The sequence below is a fragment of the Pan troglodytes genome, chromosome 18, assembly GCF_028858775.2.
Source record: "Pan troglodytes isolate AG18354 chromosome 18, NHGRI_mPanTro3-v2.0_pri, whole genome shotgun sequence".
Classification (NCBI taxonomy): Eukaryota; Metazoa; Chordata; class Mammalia; order Primates; family Hominidae; genus Pan; species Pan troglodytes.
The window spans coordinates 4,147,604-4,167,647 of record NC_072416.2 but is presented as its reverse complement, the minus strand read 5'-3'; the positions used below and the strand labels follow the sequence as shown (position 1 = coordinate 4,167,647).

The 20,044-nt window shown below is 61.7% G+C and overlaps 2 protein-coding genes and 1 long non-coding RNA gene across 19 annotated transcripts in view; 2 read left to right on the top strand and 1 right to left on the bottom strand.

Moving 5' to 3' along the window:
* The first annotated feature begins 146 nt into the window (after window positions 1-146).
* Window positions 147-1,567, top strand: NME3 (NME/NM23 nucleoside diphosphate kinase 3). Of its 4 annotated transcripts, none has more exons than XM_016929178.4 (5): window positions 147-405; window positions 484-625; window positions 723-824; window positions 901-1,005; window positions 1,128-1,567. In XM_016929178.4, the coding sequence occupies exons 1-5, from the start codon at window positions 360-362 to the stop codon at window positions 1,243-1,245; spliced, it is 513 nt and encodes a 170-aa protein (XP_016784667.1). In that variant the 5' UTR covers window positions 147-359; the 3' UTR covers window positions 1,246-1,567. The 4 variants fall into 4 exon arrangements, with proteins under 4 accessions (XP_016784667.1, XP_063652525.1, XP_016784669.1 ...); XM_063796455.1 differs by having other exon boundaries at window positions 208-405; window positions 901-1,013; XM_016929180.4 differs by having other exon boundaries at window positions 279-405; window positions 484-614.
* Window positions 1,568-1,569: 2 nt separating this feature from the next.
* The window catches only part of MAPK8IP3 (mitogen-activated protein kinase 8 interacting protein 3), a 65,709-nt gene continuing 47,234 nt past the window's right edge, over window positions 1,570-20,044 (bottom strand). For 7 of the 14 annotated variants that reach the window (XM_024350022.3, XM_024350024.3, XM_024350025.3 and 4 more), the window contains 24 exons: window positions 14,478-14,489; window positions 13,646-13,663; window positions 12,616-12,673; window positions 12,099-12,251; window positions 11,326-11,407; window positions 9,383-9,513; window positions 9,133-9,189; window positions 8,858-9,028; window positions 8,081-8,207; window positions 7,654-7,749; window positions 7,405-7,563; window positions 6,686-6,851; window positions 5,722-5,904; window positions 5,455-5,644; window positions 5,216-5,335; window positions 5,061-5,141; window positions 4,893-4,960; window positions 4,567-4,715; window positions 4,129-4,300; window positions 3,946-4,059; window positions 3,757-3,795; window positions 3,486-3,665; window positions 3,238-3,387; window positions 1,570-3,161 (listed from right to left, as the gene is read on the bottom strand). In XM_024350022.3, the coding sequence (XP_024205790.2) occupies window positions 3,040-3,161; window positions 3,238-3,387; window positions 3,486-3,665; window positions 3,757-3,795; window positions 3,946-4,059; window positions 4,129-4,300; window positions 4,567-4,715; window positions 4,893-4,960; window positions 5,061-5,141; window positions 5,216-5,335; window positions 5,455-5,644; window positions 5,722-5,904; window positions 6,686-6,851; window positions 7,405-7,563; window positions 7,654-7,749; window positions 8,081-8,207; window positions 8,858-9,028; window positions 9,133-9,189; window positions 9,383-9,513; window positions 11,326-11,407; window positions 12,099-12,251; window positions 12,616-12,673; window positions 13,646-13,663; window positions 14,478-14,489 (2,798 nt within the window). In that variant the 3' untranslated portion in view covers window positions 1,570-3,039. The remainder of the gene's footprint in view (window positions 3,162-3,237; window positions 3,388-3,485; window positions 3,666-3,756; window positions 3,796-3,945; window positions 4,060-4,128; window positions 4,301-4,566; window positions 4,716-4,892; window positions 4,961-5,060; window positions 5,142-5,215; window positions 5,336-5,454; window positions 5,645-5,721; window positions 5,905-6,685; window positions 6,852-7,404; window positions 7,564-7,653; window positions 7,750-8,080; window positions 8,208-8,857; window positions 9,029-9,132; window positions 9,190-9,382; window positions 9,514-11,325; window positions 11,408-12,098; window positions 12,252-12,615; window positions 12,674-13,645; window positions 13,664-14,477; window positions 14,490-20,044) is intronic. The other 7 variants (XM_024350023.3, XM_024350031.3, XM_024350028.3 and 4 more) reach the window with 5 other exon arrangements.
* Window positions 12,248-16,767, top strand: LOC129137377 (uncharacterized). The gene is made up of 2 exons (XR_008539882.1): window positions 12,248-14,961; window positions 15,117-16,767. It is a non-coding gene; the product is annotated as an uncharacterized LOC129137377 (long non-coding RNA).

Below are 20,044 nucleotides of genomic sequence, written 5' to 3'. Positions count from 1 at the left end.
CAGGGTCCTGGTGTCTTTGCGCGCTGTCTTTAGGACCGGGGAGAAAAGGGCTGACGCTGTGGTCGTGGCCCTGGCCGGGGGGGCGCGGGGGGGGGCGGGGTTCGGGCGGTGCGGAGCAGGGCGCCGCGTGGGTGGAACCACCTGGGCGGGTTGTGGGGGATACAGTTAGTGTCCGAGCTACTGGAGGAGACTTGGCCTCCGCAGCTGCCCTCCGGCCCCCCACGGCTGCCGGGTTCCGGGGTGCAAGTGAAGCAGCCTCCCCGCGGAGGCCGCCGCGCCCCGACCAGGCCTCTTTAAGCGCAGGCCCCGCCCCGGGCGCCACCGCCCCGCCCCGCGGATCCCGCTCCCACACCGCCATCATGATCTGCCTGGTGCTGACCATCTTCGCTAACCTCTTCCCCGCGGGTGAGCGGCGCGGCGCGGGCCAGGGGCGGGAGGCCGGTGCTGGGCCGGCCTGACGGCCCGTCCCCGCCTGCCCCGCAGCCTGCACCGGCGCACACGAACGCACCTTCCTGGCCGTGAAGCCGGACGGCGTGCAGCGGCGGCTGGTGGGCGAGATTGTGCGGCGCTTCGAGAGGAAGGGCTTCAAGTTGGTGGCGCTGAAGCTGGTGCAGGTGGGGGCGCGGTGAGCGAGCGGGGGCGCGGTGTGGGGGGAAGGGGAGCGGGGACCTGGGGACGCCTAGGTGCCGGGTGCGGGCGCAGGCGGCCTGACCCTTCCGCAGGCCTCCGAGGAGCTGCTGCGTGAGCACTACGCCGAGCTGCGTGAACGCCCGTTCTACGGCCGCCTTGTCAAGTATATGGCCTCCGGGCCGGTGGTGGCCATGGTGAGTACCCGGGAAGCGGGCGGGCGGCCCCGGGACCCCCATCCCCGCGTGATACCGCGCCCGTTCGCCCGCACAGGTATGGCAGGGGCTGGACGTGGTGCGCACCTCGCGGGCGCTCATCGGGGCCACGAACCCGGCCGACGCCCCGCCCGGCACCATCCGCGGGGATTTCTGCATCGAGGTTGGCAAGTAAGGCCCGCCCCGGGGACGGTCCCAGCCCCGTCCGGCCTCCCCCTGTTCAGCCTGCGTGGTACCCGTGCCGGTGGTCTCTTTCCCACGCTCACACGCGTCTCTTCCGCGCAGGAACCTGATTCACGGCAGCGACTCGGTGGAGAGTGCCCGCCGCGAGATCGCGCTCTGGTTCCGCGCAGACGAGCTCCTCTGCTGGGAGGACAGCGCTGGGCACTGGCTGTATGAGTAGCCCGGCAGATGCGCGTCGCAGAGGCTCTCACACTCCAGCCTCCTCCAGAGGGCCCAGGTGGCCGGGCTTCTGGCCCCACCCCACAGCGCTTGGAGCATCCCTTTGGACGGGCTGCTGAACATCCACCTGTCTGGACGTTGCATTGAGGGTGGCGCAGGCCTCTCCAATCCCTGGCGTTCCTGCCCGAGGAGCTGCTCCAGGAGCCTGCGCGGCTCGCCTGGAAACGTGCCAGGACACTGTCCTGGTGCCCAGCCCAACGTGGTCCAACTTTTTTTATAATAAAGTCCTCGTTTTCGTGTCGGTTTGGGCCCAGAAACAGGCAGCTACGACGTTAAGACGTTTATTACATACAGAGCAGATATGTGGGTTTGCTTGCAGGGCCAAAGCCTGAGGAGAATCGTCACCCCTCCCCCAGCCGCCCCACTGCTCAGCCCGGAGTCACTTCGAGATCCTGGGGGAACAGACGAGGGAGCAGACATACATCACAGTGGAGGTGGCAGGGTGGTGGGGAGAAGCCGGCAGCGCAGCGGCTGCAGCCCTCGGTGGCCAGCGGGGCTTGTGGGGCAGCTCCCCAAGATCTGTGCTTCTCTGGTTAGGGGTGGGCGCGGGGGTTGGGCTGCCCTCATAAGGGCTTCCCAGACAGGAGTGCAGTGGACCAGGCCCAGCTGGGCAGGGAGAGCAGTCCAGGGTGGCGTCTGCCCTCTGCGGGCTTGGAGTCGGCTGGGGGCGGCTCCATCCTCAGCCCCACGGGCCTCTGCTTGGTGGCCTCTCTGTTGCTCCCTGGGAGCAGGCCACAGCGGGCAACCCTAGGCACTTAGTAGCGTGTCTGGGAGCTGGGCTCCGTGGAGCCCCGTGCAGGAGGCAGGCCCCGGGAGCACATCATCCCCCATCAACCTGAGGCTGAGCCTGTGTCCTAGGACTGATCCCGGAGAGGCCAGGGGCCTCCCCTTCTTCCTGAGGCCTGGGCCTGCCCTGGCAGCCTGAGAAATCCCACCCTGGGGGCTTCTGGGAGGGACAGGACTCCAGGGCCCACTCTTCCAAGGTGAGTCTTCTGCCCAGGCAGAGCCTGGGGGGACACGGGTCAGAACGGGGCTGGCGAGAGCCTGCCTGCATGGGCAGGATGGGGTAGCAGTCTCTGTTCTCAAGCAGCTGCCCCAGGGAGCCGGGCCTCGTGCTTTTATGCCAGCTCCCTGGGCAGGGGACAGCTGGGGTTGGGACAGACAGGATAGAGGCTTGACGACGGGGAGGCCCCAGAGAAGGCCGGCTGGGGTGCAGGCACCTGGGCAGCCTGAGGCCCACCTCCCTGGGCAAAGGCTAGTGCCTGGCCCAGCTCCCCTAGGCAGAGTGAGGGCCCAGGAGGCAGGGTGGCCCCATGAGCAGCATGCAGAGGTGGGCCCAGGGCAGGCAGCCTCGGCGACGGGGAGCCCCTGCCTCCTCCAGGGGTGCTGGGGAGTAGGAGGCCCAGGGTAGAGCCAGGACCACCTCAGATTCTGCCTGCGCTGGGCCCAAGGTGCCCTGGACTTGAGGACTCTGGGCTGGAAGCTGGCCAGGAGCTGCCCGGGAAACTGTCCCGAGAGCATCTTCCCCTCGGGTGGAAGCACCCCTCCCCTCCTCCTCCCAGCTGATCCGCATCCCCGCACTCCCTGCCCGCTGGAGGGGCCAGACTCAGGTGAAAGCTGCAGGTTGAGAGGTTAGAAGAGGGGCGGCGGCGCCTGGCTGGCTACCCCGCGGGGCGGGCGGGGGTCAGGTGGTCGGGGGTCCTATGTACAGGTCGGGCCAGGCAGGGCAGCAGCTTCACTCGGGGGTGTAGGACACCTGCCACACGATGATGTGACTGCGCTCTGCCTTGGACAGCACGGGCTTCACCTGGCTCATGTCCCCTGCGCCCTCCTCCGTCTCGTCGTCCTCTCCATCTCCTGCGGGCAAAGCAGCAGAGTGAGGGCCAGGCTCCCCCCGTGCCCAACCTCAGCCCTGTCCCTGGGCCCCGCTCACCAATGCGGAAGTCGATGTAGCCCTCCCCGCCGCTCAGCACCAGCACGTTCCGCAGCTTCTGGCCCTCGACCTCCGAGGCAGGGGCAGCTGGCCCAGGGCCCTCGGCTGGGCTGTCCAGCACGCTCCCATTCAGGGTGGCCAGCACGTTCCCTGGGATGGCAGAAGCGATTCAGGACAGCGGCCTCCTAGGGGAGGCGGCGGCCACTGGCATGCAGGGGATGTGGATGGCAGGAGGGGCCCAGCCTCACCTGGCACCGAGACAAAGAACTTCACGGCATCGCGGTGCCCATGGAAGCATAGCTGGGCCTGGGCCATGGAGCAGTAGGGGATGAAGCTGCTGGCCGCCCTGTCACTGCTGTCATCGCCATACACGTGGATGATGCCCCCGGGACGGGCGCCCTCCCCAGAGGTGGGGGATGTCTTATTGGCTGCAGGGAGAGAACCCAGAGGCGCTAGGCCCGCATACAGGTGGAGGGTGGGAGAGGCTCCCGTGAGGGGACACGAGGTGGCTGGGCTTACCTCGGAGCCCCAAGAGCTGGCCTCGGTGCAGGACCACAGCTGGGGACATGGGAGGAGCATGGGAGAAGAGGAGAGCGGTCAGCGTAGGGGCAGCAAGGCACCCTCCCAGGTGGCCCTGCAGAGCCACCCCGTGAACCCACGTACACCTCTGGCAGCACCACTGCCCCTGCAGGGGTGCAGGCCACTCACTCTCTGTCAGGGGGATGGAGATGACCACTCCGTTGCCGGTGCCCACCCAGAGCCGGCTGCCCGCGACAAGCAGGGCCGTGATGCGTACGAAGGAGAAACCCAGCTTGCCAGTGCCTGTGGGGGAGAGCGGTCAGGGTGGCTGGCCTTGAGCCCCCCACCGCCCCACCTGGCGTGGCCCCTCACCTAGCATCTTGCTGACATAGGGCTCAATGTCCACGTCCTGTAGATGCTGGTGCGTGTGTGCGTGGTAGAGCCGCAGGGTGGAGTCCAGGCGGATGGACACCCATACGCCATCGCCGATCCACGCCAGCTGCCGCACCTGGCTCTCCCGCCGTGGGTGGGCGTCAAATGACTTCTGTGGAGTCATGGCTGCCCATCAACAGGGCTGGGGAGAGGAGAGGAAGTGGGGAGCCCCAAACCTGCCACAGCTCCAGGGCCACCTGCAGCCCCCTCAGACCTCCCAGCCAGCGCCTGCTTTGCGCCTGTTCGAGCCTGAGTCATAGGTGGTACGGGGGAGATGGGCCCCACGTAGGGCCTCGTAGACTTCCGTATGGAAGATGCGGGAGAGCTGCTGGCCAGCAGGAGCCTCTTCCCCTCCCCGGGGCCCTGGCCGGCACTCGCCTCTATCTGCATGGTCTTGGGCTGGATGACGTGCACCTTGTTCTTGTAGCCACACCACACGCGGTCGTACACAACAGCCATGCAGCGGATGGAGTGGTGCGGGTGGCCCAGGTCCATTAGGTGATAGTTGCTCAGATCCCACTGGCCATCTGGAGGGAGCCCCGGACACCTGCTCAGGCCTGGCCAGGCCCCACCTCTGCTCAGGGCATCGGGTTGAGATACCCACTGCCAGACTAAGGAGAGGCCTGGAACCCCGGGAGCCCCTTGGCTAAACACTGCCAGGGCCATCAGCTGCCACCCACACACCCCGTGCTGCCAGGCCCCACCTTCACCACGGTGGAAGATGGCCAGGGTCCCATCCGCCAGAGCCACCAGCACACGGCCTTTGACATGCCTGAAACAGGAATGCGGTGAGCCTGGTTTGGGCCAGGCTGTGCCGGCCCCCTCCGCCCCGTTCCCCCGCACCGCCCGGCCCTCGGTCTGGGGTCACCCACACCAGGCTCAGCACAGAATCCTTCAGCTTGATGGAGTGCAGGCACTTCTTCCAGTTGGCCACAGCCGAGTGCACATAAAGCCTAGGGAAGGAAGCGGCGATGGGCGAGGGGCTCACCCAGGACCCTCCCTCCACCTTGCCCCGGGCCCTTCCTACCAGCCGTTCTGGGCTCCCAGCCACATGGTGGGTGCAGCACTGCTGCCTGCTCCCGTGGGGTCCACGCTGGGCTCTGGCTCTGGCCGTGTGCTGCTGCTGTCAGGCTCTGGCCCGTTCTCACTGCAGGAAGAACGGTGGCTCCAGGGGGGGCCACGGAGCACGCACCTGCCCCAAGACCCCGAGGCCCTTCCCACCTCTGCAAGCCTTCCCTCTGCTCCTGCCCCAGCCCAAGAGCTCACCTGCCAGGCTGGGGGCCAGAGGACGGGGTCGGGGCTGGGTCAGTGAAGACGTGCTCTGTGAGAGGCCCGGGCCGCAATGTGGCTGTCTCTGGCTGACTGGGCCCAGGGTCTGGCACCTCCGTGGCCTCTGTGGCCTCCTCTGTGGACTGGGATGGGTTGACCTTCCCGTTGGCGATGGTGGCCACCTCCCCTGTGTTAGGAGAGGTGAGCTTGGGCTGGGCAGAAACGTGGGAATGAGGGGATGGGGAAGACTCACCCAGGACTCACCCTGCCCCTTGTCTAGCACTGGGGTGTCCCCTCGGGAGGAGCAGTTGCTCCGTGGCACGTTGCAGCGGGTGGCACAGCCCACCAGGGTGATACCGGCCAGCACGCCATCTGCGCCCGGGTCCTCTGGGTTCACGTCGCTGTCCAGGAACATCTCCCCGGGGGGGTAGTCGCTGTCGCTGGCCGCTGGGGAGAGGGACGGCCCATCAGCCTGTGCTGGGGAACCCACTACTGCAAGGGCGTGCCCAGCACTTACACAGGGGCAGAGGGAGCCGGGGCTGGCCTTCCACTTTCCCAGCAGACCCAGCTCCCACACATGCTCCACCCACAGCCCACCCACGACCCTCTGCCTGGAGGCCTGGGACTCCAGCAAGCCTGCTCTGTTGGGTGGGCCCCTGGGCCAAGGGGAGCTGAGTAGTAAGACTCTGGTTCTGGGAGCAAACAACCTGTGATCCTGCGGCAGACCCTCAAGACCCCAGACGGCCCTGTGGTTTCACACCAGAGACCTGGCAGAGCCCTCGGCACCCCTTCGTCCTCCCAGTGTTGGGGCTGGCCCAGAACATCACCAAGGCTACTGCCCACAGGGGTGACACGAAGCTCCTCACCCACACCCCCTTAGCCCCTTCGGCCCAACTGGAGGTTTCACATTCAGCATGAGGAAATGTTTTCCTGTGGTCTCCGAGTGATGCTTCAAGCTGCAGGCCGTGCCCACCCGTCGCCCTCTAACCAGGTGAGCGTGGGGTCCCGAGTAGGTAGGGAGAAGAGGCCGAGGCCGCCGCGAGCTTCCTCCCAGAACCGGGGCCCAGGGCCTCACTTGACTGGGTGCCGCCCCTCCCACCGTCCACTGCCACATTCCCGTGTCCACAGGACACCCCGAGAAGGCAGCTGCCGTGTGGCAGGGCTTTTACTTAGCTTGCTAGTAAAAGGGAGTGGCACCCGAGTGGAAACGCCCACTCCAGCTGCTCACCGGGGATGCTGGAGATGCACAGCACGTGCGCGTTGCAGACGGTGAACTGGTCCACCACCGTGCCCGGCTGGTTGGCGTCGATGATCACCACCTTGCTGGTGGTCAGGGTGCTGGTCAGGATCCACACCCGGCTGGAGGTGGCGTCCATTTCAGGGAGCTCCTTGGCCTGTTTCAGGGCACGGGATCAAGGTCAGAGCCCGAGCTTGAGGCTACCCGGTGGCAGCACGGGGCCATGGGGCTCCCAGGATCTGTCAGGATCCAGCCTTGACTACAGCTTGAGGGGACATGGCTGTCCTCCCCCAGGACCAGAACAATGCGGACTCAGGACTGCACTCTAAAGCACTCACAGACACGGTTTCGCCTCCACAGAGGAGGCCCCTGAGCTCCAAGAGGCCCAAGCTGGGCATAAAACTAAGCCTCCCACCACTGGGAAGCAAGCTCTGCCGCTCCTGGGCTCCTCTGTGCCTGCTGCCTGCCTGACCCCTGCAGCCCAGTGCAGGCCCACTCCTGGCCACCTGGGGGGTGAAAACTGAAAACCCAGAAGGCGGCTCAGTCCTGGGGAGGGAAGACACTGCTTCCCGCAGTCTAGGAGCCCCTGCGCTGCCCTGCTTCCGGGTGCTGTCCCCAGCTGTCCTGTGTCTCACTCCCAGCATGCTCTGCAGCTGAGCTGTCCTGAGACTAAGCCAGGGAGGGTGCCCGGTGGCCTCGGCCATGCTCACCTTCTTCTTCTCGGGAGACGTGTGGGCGCTCTTGGGCTCGCCGTCTCCTTCGCGGTCGCAGGTCAGGGGATCGCGGCCTGGCGCTGGCTTGACTCCATTCCCAGCGTCGTCCTCATTGGGCCTCCACCCGCTCAGGTTGACGCCCGCGGCACACCACAGCTGCAAGGGCAGGGCCGAGGTCGGGTGTCACCGGCACTCCCCAGCCTCCCGCTCGCCCAGCCAGCCTGAGCGGGGTCCTCGCGGGCTCACCTTCATGGTGGGGTCCTTCTCCACCAGAGGGCGGCAGTACACCGGCACCGGCACGTTCTTCATCCGCGTGTCCTCCTGGCCCCCGTTGGGACTCAGCTGCAGGGAGCAGGGAGGCGCCGTGGGCACGAGCCCTGGCTCCTACCCATCCCTCCAGAAATCTGAGACAGGTAGAGCTGCCAGCTTCTGGCGGCAGAGCCACTTCAAGACTGGAGGCAGGTGGGGGCGTGGGAGCTGCGGGGCTCCTTCTCCGACCCTCCAGACCCCTGCCCAGGAGGCTCACTAGGAACCTGCCAGGCCCCGCCCCACCCGCCGTCCTCTCCCACCCCCTAGCACTGCCCCGCCCTCTCCCCGCCCCACAGCGCCCCGCCCCTTATCCACGCCCCGCCTCTGCGGGGCCCCGCCCGGTCCCCGCAGCGCCCGCCCGCACCTGCTTGTACTTGGCGGGCAGGCTCCAGCCGCAGGCCTGCAGACGGCCGTCGTCGTTACGCACGTGCTCACGCACCTGGCGGTACTGCTCGCGCTTCTGCTCTCGACGGGCGGAGGACGTGCAGTCGCTGAGTGGAAGAATGATGGGTGATGTCTCTGTCCAGGGTGAGCGGCCCCCACAGTGCCCCAGGCTTGTCCTGGGGGAGGTCACGGCAGGGAGGCCCGCCTGGGCCCATCCTCGCCTTTTCCCGGCCACCGGGTGCCCAGCTGGGAAGGGTGGCTTTCCCGGCACCGGGTGCCCAGCTGGGAAGGGTGGCTTTCCTGGCACCGGCTATGCCCCTGGGCTTGGAGGCCACAGCTGGCCCCTGCTCGACCCAGAGGCTGCTCTGCTGCCACAGTCACTGAGGGCTCCACAGACCGGGACCTGGAGTGCCGCCGGGGCACAGGCATGGCCAGCGACTCCCTGCTGGACAGACGCTTGAAATGGCTCCTTGCTGCAGAGGCCACCGTGGAGCCCAGCACAGCCCCCTGACTGTTGGTGGGCACAGCCTCTGCCAAGGGACATCCTGAACCAAATACCGTGCAGCCAAAGCAGCCCAGCTCCCCGCTGCAGGGAGGGGCAGGCAGTGTGCAGGGAGAGGTCACGACCCCTGGCATGTGGCCAGCAAGGTGGAGGCTGCCCTCAAAGTCCCGCTTCAGGGCCTGGAGGGGAGGAGCCTCAGGACAGGGCCTCCCCAACCCCATTGCAGGCCACAAGTGGGGGCTGCGGGACACTCACTCGTCAGGGAAGAATTCCAGGGGCCGGCTGCCTGCCGAGATCGGGCACATGGCATGGTTGCGGCGCTGGCTGAAGCCGGCAGTGGTGGGTGACTTGTAGTGGATGTTCACCGAGGGGTAGGGGCGCTTGGCCGGAGGGGGGCTGGAGGAGGAGCTGAAGAGGCGGCTGAAGCTGCCGGAGGCACAGGGAGGTGAGGGGTGGGCAGAGGACCAGGGAACCTCCCTGCCCCTTCCCCTGCAGCTGCTGCCCACATCCCCCAGGGGCCCCCAGCTTACAACTGCCAGATGGTCGACTTCTTCTTCTCCTGGACGGATGGGTGCTCTCGGGACGCTCTGCAGGGGAGGGCACAGGGAGCAACCTGCTAGTGCCCTCACGCCTCCCTTACCTGCGACTCTCTGGCTCCCGCCAGGAAGCACCCAGCGCACTTCAGTCCCCCCAGAAGACAGGGAGGTGCAGAGGAGGGAGCCACAGTCCTGCCGTCAGGGATGATCCCGCAGCCCCTCCTGGGGTGGCCGCAACTCCCACCTGATCATCTCAGTCCACCGCACAGCCTCCTGCAGCTCCATCAGCCGCTCCTTGTACTGGTTCCGCTCCATGAGCACACGGGCCATCTCCACCCGCGTGAAGCGGCGGCGCTGGGCCATGGGGATTTTGTCCTGCGGAGGGAGGGGCACAGAGGCTCAGCCAGCCCTCGGAGGCCGGGTGACACCTGCTTCCTCCTGGGGTGCCTCCACGTATAGGTGGATCTCAGTGCCAATTTCCTTCAGATCCTCAGGCAAGAAGCGGTGTGGAGGGGTGTCGGCAAGGGGGGAGGGGAACTCGGAGTCGGCCTGACCCTGCCAGGGCTGCCGTGACACGCGTGAGGCACGATGTGGGTGATCTTCCCTGCGTGTCCGTGGAGGCCCCAGATGCCTCAGGTGAGGTGCAAGTGGGACTGCTCCAGTGTGAAATGAGCAGACAGGACGCTCTAGAAGGGTCCAGCCAGCTGAACGCTTTGGGTTCTGACAGACCCGTGTGGGGCCTGCGGTCCCTACCCAGGGCTGCTCAGCAGAGCTGCCAGGGAGCGGGGAAGTGCGAGTCCCCACAGGGCCCCTGGCACTCAGCGCTCCGTGCTTGCAGGTGCACGTCCAGCCTCAGGCCGTGACAAGGGGCAGAGGCCCAGGACCGGTGGCACCTTCAGCTCACGTAGGAGGGGCTGCGGGGGGGGGACATGACTCGCCTTCCACTTGTGTTTCTCCTAGACCATGGGGGGTGCGGGGTGCACGGGATGGCCAGAGACATACAACCTCACTTTATGGTCACCACGGCCCCCAGGTGACTGAGCTAGTGCAGGTGAGGCCGGCATCCTCCCTGGAGCCGGGCCTGCTCTCCTTAAGGAGGCCGGTGGCCAACTGACAGGCAGTGCTCTCTCTGGCCTCTCCCCTGGAGGGGTGGTGGTTCTAAAGGGGAGGGCCTGCAATGCCTAGGCAGCAGAGAGCTTGCCCTGGGGCCTCCCGGGCTCCTCAGGGGTGGGGTAGGTCCTGAGAAGGGGACAGCAGGTGACTGACTTGGAGCACTGGCCAGGCTGCAGAGCCAGGGACACCCGCTTGTGACCATACAAAAGGCAGGCACCAGGACTTGGGTGCTGACAGGGGACCCGGCATCCTGCCAGGGCTGTGGTCCTGCCCAAGGGCCTGATTCTGACTCCATGTGGTCTCAGGAGTGGGGTGGCAGATGATGCCGCTGGGGTCAGGTGTCACCCAGGAGAGGGGGGAGAGCTGTCAGCCCAGAAGAGCCGGCGAGTCCCCAGGAGCCCGCCTGGGCCCCCTGCCCGTGCCCACCCCAGCCCTGCATGTGAATAGTGGGATATACTGATTCTGTACAGAGACAGAAGGGCCGGTGAGTCCCCAGGAGGCACCCCGCATGCCCATGCCCCGAGTGTGAATAGTAGGATATACTGTGTGTGAATGGTGAATGGTGGCCGCCCAGCGTGTGAATGTGTGGGAATGATGGCTGCCCCACGTGTGAATGCGTATGAACAGTGGTCACCCAGCGTGTGAATGTGTGGGAACAGTGGCCGCCCCGCCTGTGAATGGTGAATGGTGGTCACCCTGTGTGTGAATGGTGAATGGCGGCTGCCCCGCCCGTGAATGGTGAATGGTGGCCGCCCCGCCTGTGAATGGTGAATGGTGGCCGCCCCGCCTGTGAATGGTGAATGGTGGCCGCCCCGCCTGTGAATGGTGAACAGTGGCCGCACCGCCTGTGAATGGTGAATGGTGGCCGCTCTGCCTGTGAATGGTGAATGGTGGTCACCCTGTGTGTGAATGGTGAATGGTGGCTGCCCCGCCTGTGAATGGTGAACGGCGGCCGCCCCGCCTGTGAATGGTGAACGGCGGCCGCCCCGCCCGTGAATGGTGAAAGGTGGCTGCCCCGCCTGTGAAAAGTGAATGGTGGACGCCCCGCATGTGAAGAGTGAAGAGTGGATGTACCGATTCTGTACAGAGATAGCTGCTTACATCCTCCGCCTCTTCTTTGGGTTCACGGCGGGCGATGATGGCCTCGGACTTCACTCTGTGGGAAGGGGAAGGAGGCAGGGAGGGTGAGGGCCTCCCAGGGGCCTCGGGAACACATAGCGGGCAGTGCCCGCCCCGAACTTGTGTCCTTGCCTCTGTGCAGGGCTGGGGGCTCTCCCCACAGGGACCCCTTCAGCAGCCGTTTGGTTCAGGGCCCTGAACGCTTCTTCCAGTTCCCTGGGGACAGGTGGCCCTGAGCCACTGCTGCATGAGTGCTTTGAAACCCAGCCGTCCATCCTGGCTGCCCGGGAATGTGGAGGGGGGGCAAAGCAGAGGGGCCCTGGCTTTGGCAAACCCAGAGCAGATCTGGGTCCCTTCTTGGGCAGAGGCATGGTCTCGGAGCGCCCACACCTCCTCTGTCCATCAGAGAAGGGCTGGAGCCCCAACATACAGCTCTCCGGGGGCCGTGGCCAAACCTTGGCTGATCAAAGGGCTGGAGGAGTGGGATGGTGGGAGCTGTGCAGAGAAGGAACGCGTGAGACAGGCCCAGCGTGCGCTGTAGGAGGCTCAGGAGGAGACCACGGCCCCACTCTGCTGGTCGGGGTGGAGTGGCTGTGAGCTGGAGCTGGAGGTAGGTAGGCTATGCACAGAGCCGCTCAGGCTGGAGAGCAGGCACTGGAGGAGGCAGCCACTCCAGAGCCCTGAGGCCGGGGTCCCTCTCTGACCAGCTTTCCATGCCCTGCCCTCACCTTTTCAGTTCCTCTTCCAGCTCCTTGATACGGTTTTCCAGCTTGACTTTGGCCTGCTTAGCAGCCTCCAACTCGCCCCTCAGCACCTCCTGCTCCCCGGACAGCTGGTCAACCTTGGCAATCAGGTCGTTCTTCACCACGTTCAAGGCGTTTCTTTGAAAAAGCAGAAAGATGGGAGTGCCACGGGCGCGGCATACAGGTACGTGAAGGGGCCTTGCCAGGGGCGCCTGCACTTCCGCCCTGGAGAAGGCACAGCCTGGTTAGGAGGGTGGCTGAATGGGAGACCCCATCCCCATCTTAGCTAAACCCTATAGCACCCCTGTTAGAGGCTCCTGGAGACAAGCTTCCTAAAGAAACCAGGCAGAGTCCTGCTCCAAGTTCCTCCCGCCAGAGATGAGGACAGCTGCTGGCGTTGGAGCCAGGTGCTCCCCAAGGCGCCCTCCGGCCTGGCTCACTCTCCCAGCCCTGACAAGGAGGGCTGCCTCAGCCCCACCACACAGGAGAAGGGCACTCTTACTTGGTTTCCAGAAGCTGTGAGTTTTCCAGTAGCAGATTCCCCACTTCTTTGCCCATTCCTGAAACAGAAGGTGTGGAGGTTTCACCTGTGCCCTTCAAAACAGGACACTGATGCCGCCGCACCTGCCTCAGGGCAACAATGCTTCCAAAGAGGGTAGCCTGGCTGGGGGTGACGCCCGATCTACAGGGAGCGGGGGCCGTGAGGGGCGGGGCTCATGCTGGGCCCGCAGTCTGTGCACAGAGCAGGCTCCCAGGCCTTGGGGTGGTTCTCATGTCCGACCAATGTCACAGGCCGGCTGGCCGGACGCAGGCCCCTGAATGGCCGCTGGGTTGCCATCTCAGTGCCCCCAGCAGGTCCGTCACCAGGCAGGCCCTCTCGGAGCCACCACCCTAGGCGAGTGATGTTGGAGCTGCGGTGAGGGGACAGGTGGGCAAGGAGAGGCCTGGCCCTCACGGCAGGGCCAGCAGGGCTGGGGTGCGGTGATGGGGCGCGGCTGTGAGGACGGGGCTCCCTGGCTCCCTGGCAGGACTGATGGCTCCTCTACCACCAGGCCCCAAGTGGACCTGGACTGATCTCCCTGCAAGCATGCCCCAGAAACCCCAAAAGGATGGAAAGAAACTCCAAGGTCCTGCCCTCCCACACACTCCCCCACTGTGTATGCAGTCATGAAACAGCATCACACGCCTCTGTGCCTGGGCTCAGGGGTCCTGCCTGCTGTCTCTATTATGACCTCTCTTGCCTCAAACATGGGCCTTCCTCCTCACAGGCAGGGTCTGCCCGGCGCTTGTGGGGGTTCAGAGAGGCTGGGGCTGCCCTCCTCGGGCCTTCAAGTCTGTCCCTTGGGGGAAGTCGCCACCTCCCACAGCCCAGAGGCAGCCTGGACAGAGCGAGCTTCACTCAGGGCTGCCCCCCTGACCCCGGCGGCCCCAACACTGTCCCCATCATGCAGAACAAAGCAAACGGCTCATGAAGCAGGAGACCATGTCGGGGTGGAGGAGCGACGCACGCTGGAACGGGGCCTCAGCCTTACCAAAGAAATCATCACGCACTAGGGAGCCGTCCCCGTCCCACAGGAGATGGGCAACCAGGGCGGGAGGAGAGGGAGAAAGGGAGAGAAGAGAAGCGCGTTAAGCCCGTGTGGACAGCAGGCTGGGAGGAATTCAGAGCGGGGTCTGCTGGGTTAGGGTGGGCGCAGGAGGGAGTTAGGAGGGCAGGAGATGGGATGGAGCCAGCTACTCCTTCTGGAAAGTTTATCCTTGGGGTTGCATGAAGACTGCCAGGCCAGTGTCACCTGTGGAGCAGGAAGCTAACATCTCACCCCAAATTCTGGGCTGGGTGGGGCTGAGGGCAGAAGGCACCCCTGTGGGGATGGGCTGTGCCTGGAGGCTGGGGGGCTGCATCTGGACAGCCTCTGGGTGGGGCCTCGGAGCCTCCTCCTGTGCAGCCAGAGAGCAGGACTCGGCCTGTCCACCCACGTGGGGAGGGGACCCCGGGCTGGGTTTCGTAGGGGCTTCAAGGACCCCTGACTTCTGGGGTGTGCCTGACAGCAGGGGAGGCCCCAGAGCTGGCCTTGGCCATGTCCAGTCACTGCCGTGCGTGGCTTAGGGCTCCGCAGGGCCTTCAGAAATGGCCCGCGGGGGACTCCTCAGGCTGGGGGGGTTGGATATCCAGGTCATTGACAAGTGGCTGGTGGAGCAAACCGAACAAGCTTCCGAGCGGCGGTGGCTGCGAGCAGAAGCAGAGGCGCTGCGGCGATGTGGGGGGCAGTCCACACAGCCACGGTGACGGGATAGCTCGGGGCATCCCCCGTCCACCCACTCCCCCCGTCACACAGAGGGGAGACAGGAGAGTGAGATACTCACCTGAGAACTCCCCTGGCGTGTCCAGCGAGGCACAGAGAGGCAGGGGAAGGAAGGGACAAAGGTCAATTAGCAACTGGAACTAACAATAAAGAAATTCTTATTACAGAAAACCCAGCAATGATTCGGCCGCTCCCATGTTGCAGGGCAGGAGAGAGAAGGAGCAGCCTCCAGCAGGTCCCGGTGCCCCGTGTGCCCAGGCAGAGGCCTACAGGGAACCAGGCCCAGGCGCCGTGGTCCAGCCCAGGGCTGTGTTGCCGAGCCCTGACCCTGAAGCCTGCTCCCCTCTGCTCCCATTGCCCATCAGGAGGGCAGACCCCCTGCAGCCCCCATGATGCAGGCCTGTGAAGAGGAGAGTGTGTGTGGCAGGGTGTGGCAGGTACCCAGCCTCCAAAAGCCCCCCAGCATGGGCGAGGGAGAGAGCGGCGAGGGAGACACCGCAGACGCAGGCCTGGAGCTGGACTCCTAGGCTCCTGGGTCAGCCCAGGTAGGGCAGGACCTCGGTGAAGGATGACTGAAGTCACAATGGGAGCAAGGGCCGCACTGTGGAGGGCGGAGAGAAGATGCCAGAAAGCAGAGGAGGGCTGGGGAGCGTGGGGCGGGCGAGGCATCCTCACTGGGTCCTGGCCCCTCCCTGCACAGGAGGCTGGCGAGGGAAACGCTCTGCGGGAAAACACCACTTTCTCCAACAGAGGTGAGGACGCGGTTCTCTTCTACTTGGTTGTTTCACACAGCAAGGAAAATGGCATTAAAAAGTCACTTGAGCCGGGCGTGGTGGCTCACGCCTGTAATCCCAGAACTTTAGGAGGCCGAGGCGGGCGGATCACAAGGTCAGGAGATTGAGACCATCCTGGCTAATGCGGTGAAACCCCGTCTCTACTAAAAATACAAAAAATCAGCCAGACCTGGTAGCGGGCGCCTGTAGTCCCAGCTACTTGGGCGGCTGAGGCAGGAGAATGGCTGAACCCGGGAGGCAGAGCATGCAGTGAGCTGAGATCACACCACTGCACTCCAGCCTGGGCGACAGAGCAAGACTCTGCCTCAATTAAAAAAAAAAAGTCACTTGATTTAGATGACAAAACGGCTGTTTGTTATTGGAATTCCAATAATAAAGCAATTCCCAATTCGAGAGCGGATGTCCTTCTCTCTCATCTCCGCTTCCCAGGGCAACCACTGCTCACGGCCAATATTCTCCTCTCAGGTTTCCTTCTAGATAAGCAACAGGTTTCAAAGAACAAAAGCGGGACCCCATTATCCATCTCTCTGGGAGGCTTCCTGTGTTCCACTCAGCACTTTTATGGGACTTGCCTGTGCTGAGGTTCCTGGATGCCTTTATTTATTTTTTGAGACGGGGTCTCACTCTGTTGCTCAGGCTGGAGTGCAGTGGTACTATCATAGCTCACTGCAACGTTGACCTCCCAGGCTCAAGAGATCCTTCCACCTCAGCCTCCTGAGTAGCTGAGTCTACAGGTACATGCCACCACGCCCGGCTAATTTGTGTGTGTGTGTGTGTGTGTGTTTTCTTAGTAAAAATGAGGTCTCACTATGTTGCCCAGGCTGGTCTTCAACTCCTGGGCTCAAGCAATCTGCCCACCTTGGCCTCCCAAAGTGCTGGGATTATGGGTGTGAGCCACTGTGCCTGACCCCGGTTGCTTTTTTAGATGGGGTCTCGTTCTGTCACCCACGTTGGAGTGAAGTGGCGCGATCCACCTCCCAGGCTTAAGCAATCCTCCCCATCAGCCTCCCAAGTAGCTGGGGCCATGGGTGCGCACCACCATGCCCAGCTAAGTATTTGGTAGAGACGGGGTTTCGCCATGTTGCCCAGGCTGGTCTTGAACTTCTCAGCTCAAATGATCCACCTGCCTTGGCAGGCATGAGCCACTGCCCCTGGCCTGGTTGCTTTCTATGCCCTGTAGTGTTTCTCTATGGGAATATCTCATCATCTGTCACTGTACCCGCTCCCCCGAGACTTGGGGTCCCTGTGTGAGGGCTTGAGGTACTTTTCAGCCCTGTGACTGCCCGACTGCTCCCTCGAAGGAGCATCTCCAGCTGCTGGTCCACCACCATTACCACCCGCCAGTGCTCGGTGGGGCTGCACCCATCACCCCTGGCTGGCATGTAGGGCAGCACCTGCTTCACCCTAGTCAGCCTCGATTGTCTTATTTTCAATCTTTTAGGGAAAACGTTTTCTTGATTTTCTCTTTATTTCTTTATTATTTCCAAAATTGAGCATCTTTTCAGATGTTTATTGGTATAGCCTATAAATTTCCTTTTCCTTTTTTTTTTTTTTTTTTTTTTGAGAAAGACTCTCACTCTGTCACCAGGCTGGAGTGCAACGGCGCGATCTCGGCTCACTTCACTGCAACCTCCACCTCTCGGGTTCAAGCGATTCACTTGCCTTAGTCTTCTGAGTAGCTGGGATTACAGGCACGTGTCACCAGGCCTGGGTAATTTTTGTATTTTTAGTAGAGATGGGGTTTCACCATGTTGGCCAAGACGGTCTCGATCTCTTGACCTCGTGATCCGCCCACCTTGGCCTCCCAATGTGCTGGGATTACAGGCATGAGCCACCGTGCCCGGCCAAATTTCCTGTTTTATTTTCTGACACTTCCTATTGTACTTGGCTTTTCTTTCTTTTTTTAATTGTCAAGGACTTGCTTTGTTGTCCAGGCTGGTGCGATCACAACTCCCTGCAGCATTGGTCTCCAGGGTTCAAGCATTCCTCCCGCCTCAGCCTCCTGTGTGGTTGGCATGATTCTCAGGCTACACATTAAACTCAACTTGAGCTAAAATTCACTTCAGCTGTGTCTGTGGCTGCTACATGTGTACACCACAATGCCAGGCTAATTTTTGTACTTTTTTGTAGAGAGGGGGTCTCCCTATGTTGCCCAGGCTGGTCTTGAAGTCCTGGGCTCAAGCGATCCTCCTGCCTTCGCTTCCCAAAGTGCTGGGATGACAGGTATGCATCACCGTGCTGGCCTTTATTTTGATTTTAATGATGTCTCCATCATTAGCCACAGCCATCATTATGTTCCTTTATTTTGATTGTAATGATATCTTTTCCAGTTATTTTTTATTTTCTTTTTCTTTTTCTTTTTTTTTTAGACAGAGTCTTGCTCTGTCACCCAGGCTGGAGTGCAGCGGCATGATCTCGGCTCACTGCAACCTCCGCCACCTGGGTTCACGTGATTCTCCTGCCTCAGCCTCCGGAGTAGCTGGGATTACAGGCGCTTGCCACCACGGCCAGCTAATTTTTTTTTTTAATTTTTAGTAGAGACAGGGTTTCACCATGTTGGCCAAGATAGTTTCAATCTCTTGACCTCATGATCCGCCCGACTCGGCCTCCCAAAGTGCTGGGATTGCAGGCATGAGCCACTGCACCCGGCCCCTTTTCCAGTTCTACTATCCTTTGTTGACGTTCTTATTTTTCTGAGACAGGGTCTTTCTCTGTCCCCCACGCTGGAGTGCAGTGGCGCAATCATGGCTCACTATATCCTTGAACTCCCAGGCTCAAGTGATCCTCCCGCTTCAGACGCCCAAGTAGCTGGGACCACGGGTGCCAGCACACCCGGCTGCGTTCTGTTGTCCTCGTAATTGTGTGCTTAGATCTTTAATCCACCTGGAAATCACTGCTGTTTACGGGGAGGTCAGGCTTAGACTTCATTTTACACCAGCAGCAACTAAGGCAGTACATTTACTGACTCATCTGCCCGTTTTCCACGGTTTGAGATGCCATACTTGTCATACATAGATGAATTCCCCATGGCTCCAGGTCTGTCTTGGCTCCTGGCCCTGAGCTCATGGGCTCGTATCACGGGTTTGTTGCTGCCTGCCTCAACTGCCGCAGCTTTATGTGGAATCCCGCAAGCTTTTTCTCTCCCCACATTTTCTGGGATATTCTCACGTTTCCTGTACTGGATCAACTTCAGATCCATTCATAGAGTTCCAGAAAAATCTCCAACAAGCATGTGGGTATTTTTACTGGTAATGAACGGATTCCTGTGGGAACGGTGGGCTTCCTGTGATGTCAGCAGACAGCTCACAGGGCGTGTCTTCAGGTCCGGGCACGTGGCAACACCCTCTGCGTGTACGGCTTCTTTTCTGTCTTTCAATGGTGCTTCTGAATCTTACACAGGCTTGTCTTTTCTCAAGGTTATTTGTGGATATTTTCTTCTTCTTTTTTTTTTTTTGAGACGGAGTCTCGCTCTGGAGTGCAGTGGCATGATCTCAGTTCACTGCAACCCCCGCCTCCCAGGTTCAAGTGATTCTCCTGTCTCAGCCTCATGAGTAGCTGGGACTACAGGGCCCGCCACCACACCCGAGTAATTTTTGTATTTTTAGTAGAGATGGGGTTTCACCATGTCGGCCAGGGTGGTCTCGAACTCCTGACCTTGTGATCCGCCCACCCTGGCCTCCCAAAGTGCTGGGATGACAGGCGTGAACCACCGTGCCCGGCCTATTTGTGGACAGTTTCTACGTCTGGCTACTACATCGGTGGAATCTCTCCTGAGGGCTGCCTCATCCATGCAGAGCAGAGTGGAGAGAAAGATCAGCTGTGCGGATTCCAGCTCAGCAATGCAGGGCACGTAGTACAACTTCTCTGAGTATTAGTCATTTGTAAAACAGAAAAATAAGTTCCTCAGTGAATGTTTGCTGTGAAATTCCCACCAGGTAGTGCGGTAATAGCTGGTACAACTCCCAGCACCAGCGACGTACTCAGTGAGTATTAATTCCCTTACTCCCTATTAGGCCAATTTTTTTTTTTTTTTTTTTTTTTTTTTTTTTTTTTGAGACAGAGTTTCGCTCTTACTGCCCAGGCTGCAGTGCGGTGGTGCGATCTCGGCTCACTGCAACCTCTGCCTCCCAGGTTCAAGCAATTCTCCTGCCTCAGTCTCCCAAGTAGCTGGGATTACAGGTACCTGCCACTGCACTCAGTTAATTCTTTTGTATTTTTAGTAGAGATGGGGGTTCACTATCTTGGCCAGGCTGGTCTTGAACTCCTGACCTCATGACCCACCCGCCTCGGCCTCCCAGAGTGCTGGGATTATAGGCGTGAGCCACTGCGCCCGGCCGGTCCTATTATACCAATTCTAAGACGTACATTTTTTTCCTCATGTTAACATTTCTGAAATTTCAGTAGGTCTTAAACAATACCGTCACATTATAGTTTAATTTGCAGCAGTTTTTTCTTTCTTGAAGATTCCTAAAATAATGGTATGTGGGGCTGGGCACGGTGGCTCACGCCTGTAATCCCAGCACTTTGGGAGGCCGAGGCGGGCAGATCACGAGGTCAGGAGATCGAGACCATCCTGGCTAACATGGTGAAACCCCGTCTCTACTAAAAAATACAAAAAATTAGCCGGGCATGGTGGCAGGCACCTGTAGTCCCAGCTACTCGGGAGGCTGAGGCAGGAGAATGGCGTGAACCCGGGAGGCGGAGCTTGCAGTGAGCTGAGATCGTGTCACTGCACTCCAGCCTGGGCAACAGAGCGAGACTCCGTCTCAAAAAAAAATAAAGAAATAATAATGGTATGTGGGCTGGGTGCGGTGGCTCACACCTGTAATTCCAG

What these genes read in the sequence shown, in the direction of transcription:
- NME3 (XM_016929178.4), top strand. Translation starts at nt 360, where the DNA reads ATGATCTGCCTGGTGCTGACCATCTTCGCTAACCTCTTCCCCGCGG. An exon ending in CGCTAACCTCTTCCCCGCGG is followed by an intron (nt 406 to 483) that starts GTGAGCGGCGCG and finishes CCTGCCCCGCAG; the next exon opens with CCTGCACCGGCGCACACGAA. An exon ending in CTGGTGCAGGTGGGGGCGCG is followed by an intron (nt 626 to 722) that starts GTGAGCGAGCGG and finishes ACCCTTCCGCAG; the next exon opens with GCCTCCGAGGAGCTGCTGCG.